This window comes from Sesamum indicum, linkage group LG15 (assembly GCF_000512975.1).
Source record: "Sesamum indicum cultivar Zhongzhi No. 13 linkage group LG15, S_indicum_v1.0, whole genome shotgun sequence".
Classification (NCBI taxonomy): Eukaryota; Viridiplantae; Streptophyta; class Magnoliopsida; order Lamiales; family Pedaliaceae; genus Sesamum; species Sesamum indicum.
Window position 1 is genome coordinate 548,993 of NC_026159.1, and position 13,821 is coordinate 562,813.

Below are 13,821 nucleotides of genomic sequence, written 5' to 3' on the forward strand. Positions count from 1 at the left end.
TACAAACACACACAGACAAAGATCTTTGTTTCAAACTCCCACAGACGTACCAACACCAACACACACTTGACAGTACTGCTACTCCACGACTAATTTAACTCATACCTTCTTATACTAAATTAATACTACTTAATTATATGTTTCTTATTACACACACACACCCACACACAAGATCTATTACAGTTACCTTTCAGGAAGTGCAAAGAAAGGCAGGCTTTGATAGAACCCAAAACAAGGAAAAAAAAAGTTAGAAGAGCGATATATCGGACCATGATGCTTGATTCCCCATGAAATGAAGAGAAGAGATCATCAGAAAAAGGTGGGAAAAAGGTTGATCATCATGTGAGTTGGATCAAAGGCTTGGAAACAAATTTTCTTTTTTTGGGGAAGAAGACTCCAATTGCTGCTTGCTTTTGCTTTTGCTTTTGCTGAGGCTGTTGTTGGGCATCATCATCATTAATAATAGGTGAGAAAAAGTCCAAATTGGTGAAGCCTTTTCTTCTTCGATTTCTGGAGGGATGATGATAGGTTTGGTGCAGAGCGAGCGTGGGCATAATGATGGGTGTTTTGAAGAGAGGGGAGGGGGTGGGGTGGTAAGCGCATGATCATATGATATCATATGAAATGATGATTGCTTGTGGGTTCTGTGGCGCTGAATTAGTGTGTGGGGGTGAGGTGAGGGATATACACTTAATAAATAGGGATAATTACCTCTACACTCTTTAATTTGATTTATATAAATTAATTATATATATACCATCAAAATAATTTATATAAAAATAAATCGGTGTATAATGTAATTATCCTTAATAAATAACAAGCAAATTAAGAATAAATAAAAAAAAGGGGGGGTTGCAATGTTTCGTTTCGGGCTGTCTCTTTCTATCTTTCTTTGTTTTTCTTTTTCGTACAATGTTCGTTTCTTAATTAAGCAATAATTATATTTATAATCTATTTAGATTAGTTATATTCATTTTTTGGAAAACTAAGTACAGATATAAAAGAATGTTAATATTATTTACATAAATCATCTTTTTTCTAAAGTTTATTTTCATTAAATTCATCAAAGTTTCATACATAAAAGAACATTCATTCTTGATAGGGATAGCAAGAGCAGCATGCCCTTCCATCACTCTTTTGGTGCAACATGGATATGCGTGTTATTCCATCTCTTCATCAAATTACACTACCTACTCACTTTCTATTATAATAAAGTAAGTTACATAGAATCACACTTTTTTCTATTATATATATTTCAGTACGTACCATGTTAGCATCCTATTATGCGCTTCTATTGCAAAATTTAACATGATTATGCCTTTTTGACCAAATACTCAACACTAGTTCGTTGAATTTTTTGTGGTTGCTGTACCTATGTTTCGTTCCTCTTCTTTTTTCAAAAACATACGCACACTTTTCAAATATTATTTTGTAAAGACGAAAATTATTCAAATTAGGCTTGTTTGTGTCTAATAAATTATATCAGACTTGTTATACTTATGATAAATACAGTATAATTATTTATACCTAGTATATGGTCAAATCCGATTCAAATTAAAATGTTCTAATACAATGTTATTCCTTTTGCTTTGAAAACGTTTTTGTGAACATTTGCGCGTGTTGGAATGAGTTGTAAAATTTGACTAATTAATTAGTACGTTTATTTGACATTTGTTTATGGAAAAAATGCTTTAATATTTTTCTTGTTTTCATATGTAAATAGAAGCATGTGTGCCAAAGATAATGGCTTTTTCCAAAAGTAGAGAGGTGTGTTTTCTGGAAATGGAGTCGAAATCAGAATGTATGATTTGAATAAAATAGTTTCCCTCACAGTAATATTTCTTGAGAATGTACCAAATCTAACACGCCTTTTTTCTGGTCCTTAGAGAAGTTCAGATAATTACAACAAAAATTATCAAAACAGGGCCGCCCAATGGCAATATTGAAAATACATATAACCTTTCCCTGAATATTTCTACACAAGTTCAATGCTCCAATATCTAACATGATAATTGAATCAAACTTGTACACACAAAATGAAAAAAAAAAAAACAGGAAGTTGGAGTATTTGTTCCAAATTTTATTGTTTAATATATATACACATACAATGGGTACAAAAATTACATGAATGATTTTACTTGACGATAAAATTATATGTTAAGAGGCATATATAAAATGTAATAACATTAGAAATGGAAAATTCAAATGGTAACAAAGGGAGGGTGCAGGCATGCGTCACACACGCGGCGACCAAAGGGGAAAACAGTGCAGTAAAATGTGATTTCCCAGAGCATGTAAGACTGCACAAATTGGGTCATGCCGAGTACGTTTACTACTTTGAAGTCAAATCGGGGATGCAGAGATGTGGAGCATAATTGATATCTTCTTCACATGAGGGCTACAGCTTCAGCTTCAGCTTCAGCATCAGGGTCCACTTCCAAATTGTGTACATACAACAAAGATGGCAATGCTCTGTACAGATTCCTGAACTATATCAGAAACAAGTTGATAAGAGCTTATTATGCCTAGAAATGACAAAAGCCCATCATCACGCCGGTTCCCACCTTACAATTCATGCCACTGTTGCCGAAGCTGTTTTCTCACTTGCTAACATTTTATTTCTTTAGCATGAACTAGCTACTTCCCACCACATATATAATACCACCTGTAAGTAATTATCTTTGCTTTGGGTGGTCACCAGCTAGAAAGAGATTAGACTTTTGCTCCTCTTCTAACAAAAAAGATTCACGTAGATATGCCTTTTGTCTTGGACGGTAGACCTTGCGAGGAGAAATGAGCTCCTAAACATCGGATTCATCGCATATGGTTAAAGGAGCATTAGAGAATAAGCAACTAGCTGTTCGTCTGTAGCATTTAATGCTACGTGTTCATCATTGAGACTTCAAACCGCACTCCAATCTTATAGCTGATATGAGCTCGGGAGATATGTGCTGCCGAGCCTTCGCCTCCCCACGGGCTGAGTCATTTTTCAAATCTTTATTCACCTTTCCACTAGCTTGGTCGGGCTCCACTCCTGATCCCCACCCTCTATAGAGTATCACTTTGCTAGGTTCTTGAGACACAAGAACAGCACCAGTCGCTTGCTGAGAACATAAGTGAACAGAACGATTCTTTAGTTTCACAATCTAAATCAGTTTAAGAACTTAAAATCCCAACATACAGACCTCCAGATTGTAGATCACTTCCCGGACTGACGTCCCTTTTGCTCTGCCTTTGATATTCACTATGGCTAGAGGATGCTTTTCAAAGTGTGCCTTTATTGCTTTAGCAACTCCAGTGACGACATTGCTCTTTCCTAACGTAGCAATGGTAGAAGAGGTCAAATATTATTCATCACACAGTGTACAATTTGTAGAGTAATAAAACAATAGTAACTTCAAATCCTTGCAAAGAAACATTGGTGAACTTTGTCTCTCAGAAAAACTAAGTCTTAGCTTAGAGTCTTAGACAACTATAATTAAAAAGAGCAAAAGCCACAAAATGTGCAGGATGGTATCAGTATTACCTACAGCAAGCACAGGTAGTTTCTTCATTTTAAGAGCCTGCTTTCTTAGAAGCAGCCTCTCTCTGTTTGAAAGCTGCAAAGCTCGGAAGGGCATTGCTGCTGTTGCCTCGCTCAATGCTTTCTTCACGGATGGTTCTAATTCAACATTCTGGAAACCACCAGTACTGGAATCCCTACCTCCAGTGTGAGACTGGATACAAGTAGTGGTTGAAGAGCTTGTTCGATCTTGGAACTATAAAATCAACATCAAATTAGAAATTTATTCAGAAGATATTTATTCATAACACCAAATAAAAAGATGAATCCACACTTATTTTAGGATTTACCCTGAGACTAGATGAAAGTTCAATATGTCCACTTTGCTCATTTATGCTTAAAAGGCCCTTGGTTTCCTGAGGTAATGATCTGGGCTGGAGCTCCTCTTCTGTTGTTTCAAACAAATAATTGCCTTTAACAGCAGAATGTAAAGACACATAGCCTGATGAGTCCTGTTGAACAATATCCTCAGAGTCTTTTGCAGTGTGCATCAAATCCTCTGGGTCCTTAGATGTGTCATCTGTTCCAGGGCTGTCTCTAGCCTTCCAACCATTACAAGTGAACTATCTTAAGTATTTTGCACTGAGAAAAGGAATACCATAAAGAAAATGGAAAAAAACATATAAATTCACTTGTACATGGATGAAGGGCCAAATTAGCATACTTTTATCATTATTTACTTACAAATTTCAACCGCACACCGAGTCAAAATTCCAAGAAGATAAATTTGTAGATTCTACAGGTAAAGAAGGACAGACATATTTAAAATATATCCAGAGCAGTTATATGCTAGTTTTTACCTCATTGGCAAGCTCTCCAAAGTAAGACTGGTGGGCACTTTCAGGATCTTGATGAAGTGCTTTATCTTTGTTGTAATGATTTTTACTATTCTTCTGGTCAACCTAGATGACAATAGTATAAGTAAAGCATAGCCTAAATGGTCAAATTCATAAAACAGAACGAAAAGAGTGTGGATCAGTATAAATTATCAAATATAACTTACAAATCCAAGTTCCAAATCTTTTGTCAACTGCATATCATTGGGATCACCTTCTTTGGCCTGGCATAAGATATAGCTGTAAATTACTATCACATTCAATTGATAAATAAATTGGCTGCGAATGAAAAAACCAGAATAAATGTACCATTTGGAGCTTCATTTCGTCAATATTTCTGCTGAGCTTTAAAACATGTAGTTTCAAGGACTGCATCATATAGAAAAGATGCATAAGACAGTAGCTAACATCAGCTGTTTGCCATGTCAAGAAAAGTAAGGGACTGAACGAAAGAGGGAAATAGAAAAGAAAAGAGACACGATAAAATATTTAACAGAACTACTACACATGAGAAGATAGTATCTGAGCTTCATTAACAGATAGATTTTTGTAATCTGCAGAGAAAAACACCAAAGGGAAGCATTTACATATGCAAACAACATAGAGAACATCAAAGTATTGCATAAAAATACTGCTGTTATTGCCTCAATATTAGGACTGGACTTCCGTAAGATAATGTTAATGAGATTAAACAAACATTCTTTTAGCATATTTTGTGTTCCTCAAAGAAACAGGCAAAATGTTCATTTGATTTCTTTAATATAGTTGGCATTATTTTATCCCGGAACAGAAAGGATCCTTTTCTCTGTGTTTGTGCTTGGCTCGACTTGGGACAACACAAAAAGATTGAACTGATTCCCTTGAGGTCCTTAAAGAGGAAAATAAAAGCTTAGTCTCTTATTAGACATATGCAACTATACCTCACGGCGTTGTGCCTCTAGCGAACGTCTCATTGCTTCTCGTTTACTCAGAAGTGTCTGAGGCCTCAAAGAAGCAGGGCGTGTATAGTTTTTTCCACGATATACAATGATTGCATAACCTTTACTAACTCGCTCAACTGCTACTAATATGCCACCACTTTCAGCTTCTAAAGTCCGTGCTATTTCATGAATCTCTTTGATGTTCCTCCTGCCAATACATACCTTCACCAGTTCCCTATATTTCCAGTGCAGATGCATGTTTTCGATTGTTCCATCAAAAACTCCTCGACGACCTGAGATGAAAAGAGAATTGGTCAAAAGATAAAATGCATTTATTTTTACTTAGACCCCCACTATTTAGATTTCAAAATGGCTAGTATATGTCAAACACTAGTTTCTCTAAGGGAGGACTCCCGCATAGTAAAACACTGACCCAACAGTAGGAAAGGTTTCATCCTCAAACCCACTTTTCTCAGCATGTATCTTTCTTCTTCAGTTATACCCTCTTTATCTATCTCAGGTGGTTGAGGCATCTCTTCTTTCTCTAGCTCTGCCAAAAGCTTCTCTGCCCTGGCCTTTTTTGCTAAGGCCTTCAACCAATCCAAACATCAACATCATGCACCGAAAACGAGTTGGGAAATAATTGGATGTGTATGGACATTGATCAATGCCTACCATGGATAACTTGGTACTTGTTCTCTCCATTGCTGCCTGTGAGAACTTCAGCTTCCTTTCTTCAGATTTTTGGTTACATTCTTCATCATGCTCAGCTTCAGCAGCATATTCCTTGGTTCCATGTTTAATTTCCTTTGCATCCAAAATCGGTGAGTTCCCTGTCCTGGTTTTTGACATATCTATCCCGTATTTCCTCCGCTCTTCTATAGCTGAAGAGACTGCAGCTGGTAAAAAATCCTTTCCCCGATAGAAAGCAATGAATTCGTTATCCCTTGACAGTAAGGTTCCTCCAGTCAACCACTGCAGGAGTTTTCAAGTATATAGATATCTCTGAAAAAATTCCAGACAATAAACTACTAAAGAAGAATTGCACAATCTACCACATAAATTCAACAGATACCAGAAAGGCAGAAGATATAACAGCAGAAGCTATGTTGCTTATATACACCACTATGATAAGCATTAACTGCTCGAATCAGACAAGGTCACAAACCTTTAGTTCTTCAGCCATCAATTCACTGTTTGTGTTTTGAACTCCCCTTTTTATAGCAATTTTGGCAATTTCACATTTCTCCCAGAGCTTAACAATGGCGGCAGCCAATCCTTGAAGCTTCCTATTTCTGCCTGAGAATAAGACAAGTAAAGAAGATATGAGTCAGCTGGAAATATTGACTACTTCTTGTGACTACCAAGATTTCATTTTATATATAATTCTGATTCCCAAGAGTTTCAAATAACCTCACTAATACAGGTTTCCTGAAGGGTCTCCAAGAGGTTGTCATGGCATGTAAAACCATCTTGACACTAAGGTAAATGTCATCAGACCAAAATTGCAACTTCACAGGACTAACATTAAAAAATAGGATAGGGGAAAAACAGGTCTGACCTAATGCAAATGTCAGGGTTGACCACGTCCCTATTATGTTGGTAATAATATAATAGTTTAGGTATGAATCTGGAGAAGGACAAGATAACTAACCTAGAGCAAAATGGCATGGTAAAGGCCGACCGAGTCTCCGTAATGTAGTCATTTCATCGTTTGTCAGTTTAGGTTTAACTCCGTAGGGAAGTAGACGGAATGGTCTCTTATATCCAGGAACTACTGCTGGCAAAAGATCAGCATCAACAGGCAAAGGATCACATCCCCACCAATCACTGAAACGTGGGCCAAGTCCTTCTAGCAGAGTATCAACTTCGTCAGCAAGCTCTGCCTCCCCAGGAAGCTGGAAGCGAACTCTATTTGGCAAACCTACCCCTTGTATTAAGGGTAGATGAGAAATGTGTGTGCCAGAGTTCAGTCTACGAGATTCCACAGCGTCGGTGACTGGTGACTGCTCATCCGTTTTACCAACTATTCCTTGATCCTTGTCTATATTAGGAGATTCTTCAGAAGAAGAGTCATTTGATAATTCATCAGTCAGAAAGTACGGATACTTGTAATCAGATCCTCTGTACAATATTATATTACTTCCAGATCTCCAAATAACTAGACCTCCCGTTTTTCTCTGAAATGTTCCCAATTAATTTGGTGTTAGATAAAACATATTACACTTAGATTTCAAAATAATTTGCCAAGCAGAGACAAGCATTTTACATATGAGATAATATTAATCATTGAATTGACTGCTGAGATACCTCATGCAAGATTGTTTTCAATACATGGATAATTTCATATTTAGACTAAAATTGTGACGCTCTACCCACAGATAGATGATTCCAGCACAATAAAATTTCTCAAATATGTTTTGATAGGATTCAATTCGATATGACCAGTATACTAAGTCTTAGTAACTCCAAGTTTTTCCATTGCTTGCATATATTGTCATTCACTCAAATTTCGAACAATATTAAAGTCGAAACACATCGAACCTCCAATAACTCATGAGTCCTCTTCATATTCAGCCTGCATATATCCTCGCACGTAATCTTCACGAGCTCGGACCGCCTCCATCGCTCGTGAATCCCATTCACAATCCCTTCCGTGATTCCAGCTTTCCCTGCCTTCAACTCCTTCTTCAGTCCAATCCCAATACTCCTCAGCCTCCTGAGCTCATCCTTCGGCAACGTAAGCTCCGCCAAACTTGGAGCACTCTCCTTCTTTCCCTCCCTGCGTTTCCTAATCCTCTCTTTCTCCTCCTCCTCCAAAACCCCGCGCCTTAACTCATGAAACCTCCGTATCGCATTCCCCGACCCGGGGTCAGGAATCGGGTTCTCCGGCGTGCTCCAGCTCGGGTCCAGTGTATGCCCGACTCGAAACTTCGGCAAACGGGTAGGGAACGGGATAAAAATTTCTCCAGGAGAATTGGGTCCAGGAGGTAATGTTTCATCATCATTATCATTGCTACTTTCTTCTACGTATCCAAGGCTACGGAGTTTCTCCGCTATTCGATGGATGGCGGACGCCGGAAGAGTCTGGCTGTCCGCCCCGGATGCGGCAACGGAAATAGAAGCTCGCCGGCGGAAGGGTTTAAACAGAAAATTTGGATAATGATAACTTGGAATTCCAAACGAGGGTTTTAGAAGGGTTGTGGAAGGGAGAAAGGAGAAATGACGATCGCAATTGCAGAGAGAAACCAACATTTCGCAGTTAATTTATCTAGAGCAAGATAACGAGAGAAAATTCCATTTGAGCTAAGCATTGAACTCAAAAGATGCCACTCATCAGTTTAACAGCTTTTCTCTATTGGTTAAATTGCACTTCGGTCCCCCAAGTTTATTCCCACATCTAAAAAGACCAAATTCTTTGAATAATTTGATTTTACCCTTCAGAACATGACAAACTAAACTAATGTCAAGAACCGTTGATGTTGTTTTTGTACGGAACAGATAATTTCAATTAATAAATTGGTATAAGAGATAAAGACATGAATTGTCAGTGAAACGAACTTTTTGTAAAAACGTCTTGAATTAAATTTAAAGATGTAACAAACTACAACTAAACAATTATCATGATATATATGGTATATATCTCATTTCGAATTACATTTAATTTAATTATATTTTGTTGTTTTTGAAACATCACACGGATATTAATCACCTGCACATTATCATATCCTTTCAAAACATAAATGATTTCTCTAAGAGGGACAAACGTAGTCCCTCCATTCATGTAAGCATTCCCAGAAACTTCAGAGTCAGGGTTAAAGAGTTACAATCATAATCATCAGGACATGTAATGAGCTGTGCAGATAGTGTTGAGGTCATTACACAGCTCCAATGTTTCCAATATAATCACTCCGAACAGTTTCCAGGCAATGTTATTGGAATCAGTAAATTTATGACATTAATCTGAAGGAAGAATTACACAGCACAGTTTTTCATACATTTCAAATGGGTGAATGAATTAAAAAAGACTGCACAGACAATGGTTTTTATTTACAATTTGGTTATTTGTGTGATTTCCCCAAGCATCTGGCTGGAGGGTTTAATGATATCGACAAATGCACATGGAAGCAAGAGAGATCCACTTGTTCTGTTGATTATATCAGAAACCATCATGGAATGAACTGTGATCAAGCAGTTGCATCTGCTATGAGTGTTTGTTTATCCCTGTAGATGAAAGAGCCTGTGTGTGAGTAAACTGATGAACGAGGTGCCAAAGAACAAGAAACTATGAGGACGACAGTTTTATTTCAATTTCTGTAATTATTACATCCCGTACAGGACGAAGCTCTTATTTACTCTTGTAACTAATTAACAAGAAAAAGGCTAATGTTCCTCAAAACTCACATCTTGGCATGGAGGTATTGTTCCACTGTAAGAGGCTTAGGACCCCCAAACCAATTGATCATAAAGATATTTTCAATCTCTAATTTGAAGACCTGGAAATTGTGACTTTTGGGCCAGCCTGCCAAAGTTCCAAAGCATAGATAAGTCAGAAACGGCATATTTTGACAGCAAAAAATGCAGAAAATACCATATCTTGATGGCCGGAAAACGGCATCCAACAATACATTCACAGAATGACAAAATAGCAGCTGTAGCTGTTTCTGGAGATGTTCTCTTACCTTTCATCTCAGGGTGCTTCGTGAACAGCGCAGTTTGAGCAAATTCAGCTTCCTTAGAAGTTCCCTCAAGTAATTTTAACTGAAACTCCAACCGTCAAGTGAAAGTTACACTAATATATCAACACACAAATGATCCACGTACCAGAAACACTTAGTTTATAGGCAAGGGTCTGATGATTGTAACAAATATATGTTGGATGCCAGTTTACTTTTGTTTCCACATAAACCAATGTCAAATTAATGACCAAACAGCAAATTATAACAACTCAATCTTAGCATGATGCATGTCAAAATCTGCTTGTGAGCACCAGCATAAGTTTAGCAGAACACAAGAGTAAAGGTAAAGAAACAAACATTCTAAGAGCAGACTAAGAGATGCAAACAAGCATGAAGATGGAGATGCTATATCCTTCATTAAATGAAGTAATTGAGGAATCACCTTTCCTACGAGCGTTATCTTAGCACAAGTGGGGTTCTCAGGGTCTTTCTTGCCACAAGTCCCAAGGTTATATTCGCTTATCGTGAAGGACGATCTCTGGTCTTTCAAAGCATTACTCGCTGTTGGATCAAGGGCAGTGAGGTAGAAGTAGGGAATACCTTTTCCTTTGTCCGGTAAGCCATCGCTGAATGAGACCACATTCCTGCAAAGGATTCAGATTTTTCATACATAAGCAGAACCGTTGTGTAGACCACCAGAAATTCCAGATGAAACACCTGAATAGTTTTTCAATCAATTGGGAAAACAGCTTATAACGATTTGGATTCAATCAAGACATACCCAAATGGCGCACCTCCCCAGTCACTGGATATTGTGCTGCACATTAAATGGAATACATCAGCTTTTCAGTGTAAATGGTGTTTAATTTCGTATAGGTTTTCGCATGAAACGTGATGTTTGGATTAATTAATGAGATGGTATTTTATTGCAAAACTGTATCGTCAAATCAATATATTTACAATTAGAATTCGTATAAACAAGTATGCTTTCACTTTAATTACCATTTCAACTGAAAATGAGAACATAAACAAACAGGCAAGTTCAAACCTCCAACATATACAAGTCAGACACTAACAACCGACAACAAAACAAATAACCAAGCATTTTTCTCTAGTTATTCGGATCACTCATCAGTTATGCAGCAAAAATCAGACAAATCCATTAGATTACAATCTCCAGTTGCCCCAAAATTGGAGCATATTCATTCAATCAAAAAACAGGATAACCCGCATGCTTCTTAGCTCAATTATCAAATTCGAAAAACATGAATGATGAAACAATAGAGAAGAGAATACGCGATTACTTGAGGACACCCCAAGAACTTTGAGAAACCAACCACCGAGCGAAGGCCGCCGCGTTATCAGGGCGAGGCCTGGCCGGTGACATCAGCAACGGGCGCCCATGTACGGATTCTTGGAAGAATCCCAAAACAAGAAAGGAGGGAAGAACAAAGGAACAAAAGAACCCATTGTTAAATTTCATGGTTTTTTATTGTTTTCTGCAATCTGCCAAAGACATGGAAAAGAAGATGAAAGAGTACAGTCATTTTATATACATGGAAACTCCTTTTATTTTCTTTTTCCTTTTTCTTTATTGTACAATCATTTCTTGCATCATTGTGATTTTATATTCAAGTGATTATTATTTTTTTTTGGTAATTTTTATATTAAAGTGATCCAAAGGCCGTTCCCAGCAATATTTCCTGGGGATAAAAAGAAAAAAGAAAAAAATGCTTTTGCTTTCTATGATATTTATTTTTAGTGGGTGTTGGATTTTGTAGGATAAATATGAATCTTGATCAACTAATAACCACCATTGGATCTCAATATCTAGGAAAGGATGGCTCACATTTTTAAATTTATATTTTATATACATATATGTGTTATTATAAAAAATATATAATAAATAGATCAAAATTTACAGATTGAGGGCCAGATTTTGTTTTTGAAATTTATGTTTCATGTTCATAAATTTATATATTTATCTATTATTTATATAATAAATGTAATTAAATATAATAATAACTTTTGGATAAGAAAGTTTTAAACATAATGGTCCATTTTAGATATATATTTTCATATACAGATATAATAATTATAATATATTTATATATATTGAAAAAATGGCCCATGACCATTTTTGTCATAAGCCCAGCCAACATTACCTAACCTACACACTTTGGATGATAGTCTACTCATATCCCTCTCTAATTCATTTCTGGGCTTAAACTCAACTCGTCTGCCTTGACTCGTTGACCTGACCCACTGATCCGACTCGATTACTTTTATATTTATTACCCCTCTCCTGTAAATGAAATTCTAGATCTAAATTTTCGTGTAATATTAAGAATTTTATGACTCATAATTTGCTGTAATAATTGATTAGGGCATCTGACTTCATGGGACTCCTACTGCTGGTTACTCCCAACAATTTATATCATAATATTCAAAATAATAATAACAAATTACTGTTCACTAAAATAGTGGTTGATTTTTTGCATTTATCCTTTTTTTATTTGGTATTATCCTCTTTCATCTTATATCACTTTAAGAGGAGTAAAGCTGCGAGGAAGGGTTGCGGTCGTCTGCAACCGAGTACCCAAAAGTAGGATGCGCCTGCTTTTGGGGAATAACACGATTATTTGGCATACAGGTGGGACCCATGAAGCATGGGTTTGTACATATGACTAGCGACTTTCAAATTTTATCTTATCTTTTCGTCACATGGAAATCCAATGCCAAGCTATCCTAACTTTAATGCATTCGCCTTGTTGGAATTTTCCCTCCGATTTTATTATTGTTTTGTATTTTTTTTAATTTTAAGTTTATTATATATACACACACTATTTATTTTTTATAGTAAAATTTAAAATAAAATATTCAATGCATTTAAAATAGAAAAATAAATAATTGCATCCTCCTTCCCTAAAATTTTGTGAATTACACGTATACCCTTATAATTTGGGAAATTACATCTAGAGCTCCTGGTATTTGCTTCGTCTAACTAACAAGTTCATTCGTTAGTTACAACACATTGAATTTACTGATATTAAAAAATAATGAATGAAAATTAATATTTACCGACGATTGACTTATTACTAACTTATTGCAAGTCAAATAATTTTTTTCCGACTAAACTATTCTTATAACTGTGAAAATATACCTCATTGCATGCATTAAAACGTAAAAACATATAACGATAATTTGGTCATAAAAAAATTTATTGGACTTGCAATGAATCAGTAATAAGACAACTAGGGTTAAATATATATATATATATATTTCTTTCTGATTTTTTTATTAATATCAACAAATTCGGAGAATTGTGACTAACAAAGGGATTTTATTTGTTAAACGAAAGCAGACTTTAAGGATGCTAGATGTAATTTTCTAAACCACAGGGAGTTTACATGTAATTATACTTAACCTTAGGGGAGGGGAGTATAATTATCCCTAGAAAAAAATATATATCATGTTTTTATTTATTTTCAAGTGTTTTGTTTTATTTTTTAATGATATAAATGAAAACAGTGTGTATGATTTCTAGATAGCTGAAAATAATTTAAAACATGTTGTATGTTTTTTTTTTTTTTTGGATTAATGTAAGACAAACATTACTGTTTATTATCAAATTATGTTTCATATATACGTATTTATATATGCATCTATGATTTAGTTTGTAGATGGATTAAATTGTATATATTATGTATTATATTTTAATAGAAAATCATTGACTAAAAATATTAATTGTGTCTATTTAAATATTAATATGAATATAATAAATACTTATTTTTTTTAATAAAAAAATTATTATTTAATTATGA

General features: G+C 35.6%; 2 protein-coding genes across 2 annotated transcripts; both read right to left on the minus strand.

The window, feature by feature from the left end:
- Window positions 2,452–8,641, minus strand: LOC105177175 (CRM-domain containing factor CFM2, chloroplastic). The gene is made up of 13 exons (XM_011100227.2): window positions 7,863–8,641; window positions 6,973–7,498; window positions 6,487–6,617; window positions 5,994–6,293; window positions 5,752–5,908; window positions 5,319–5,611; window positions 4,708–4,767; window positions 4,566–4,622; window positions 4,363–4,464; window positions 3,853–4,104; window positions 3,527–3,758; window positions 3,186–3,316; window positions 2,452–3,104 (listed from the first exon to the last, which is right to left on the minus strand). Exons 1-13 carry the CDS (start codon window positions 8,571–8,573, stop codon window positions 2,892–2,894), a joined length of 3,165 nt encoding a protein of 1,054 aa, XP_011098529.1. The 5' UTR covers window positions 8,574–8,641; the 3' UTR covers window positions 2,452–2,891.
- On the minus strand, window positions 9,251–11,526 carry LOC105177176 (protein CREG1). The gene is made up of 6 exons (XM_011100228.2): window positions 11,302–11,526; window positions 10,779–10,814; window positions 10,440–10,641; window positions 10,001–10,079; window positions 9,723–9,840; window positions 9,251–9,542 (listed from the first exon to the last, which is right to left on the minus strand). The coding sequence occupies exons 1-6, from the start codon at window positions 11,478–11,480 to the stop codon at window positions 9,506–9,508; spliced, it is 651 nt and encodes a 216-aa protein (XP_011098530.1). The 5' UTR covers window positions 11,481–11,526; the 3' UTR covers window positions 9,251–9,505.

Bases quoted from the DNA above. Each gene is read 5' to 3' on its own strand.
- LOC105177175 (XM_011100227.2), bottom strand. From the start codon at position 8,573: ATGTTGGTTTCTCTCTGCAATTGCGATCGTCATTTCTCCTTTCTCCCT. The intron at 5,909-5,993 runs GTAGGCATTGAT...GATTGGTTGAAG, and splicing joins CAAGTACCAAGTTATCCATG to GCCTTAGCAAAAAAGGCCAG. The intron at 4,623-4,707 runs GTACATTTATTC...ATCTTATGCCAG, and splicing joins ACGAAATGAAGCTCCAAATG to GCCAAAGAAGGTGATCCCAA.
- LOC105177176 (XM_011100228.2), bottom strand. From the start codon at position 11,480: ATGAAATTTAACAATGGGTTCTTTTGTTCCTTTGTTCTTCCCTCCTTT. The intron at 10,815-11,301 runs GTAATCGCGTAT...TTTAATGTGCAG, and splicing joins AGTTCTTGGGGTGTCCTCAA to CACAATATCCAGTGACTGGG. The intron at 9,841-10,000 runs GTAAGAGAACAT...GAACTTTGGCAG, and splicing joins GAAGCACCCTGAGATGAAAG to GCTGGCCCAAAAGTCACAAT.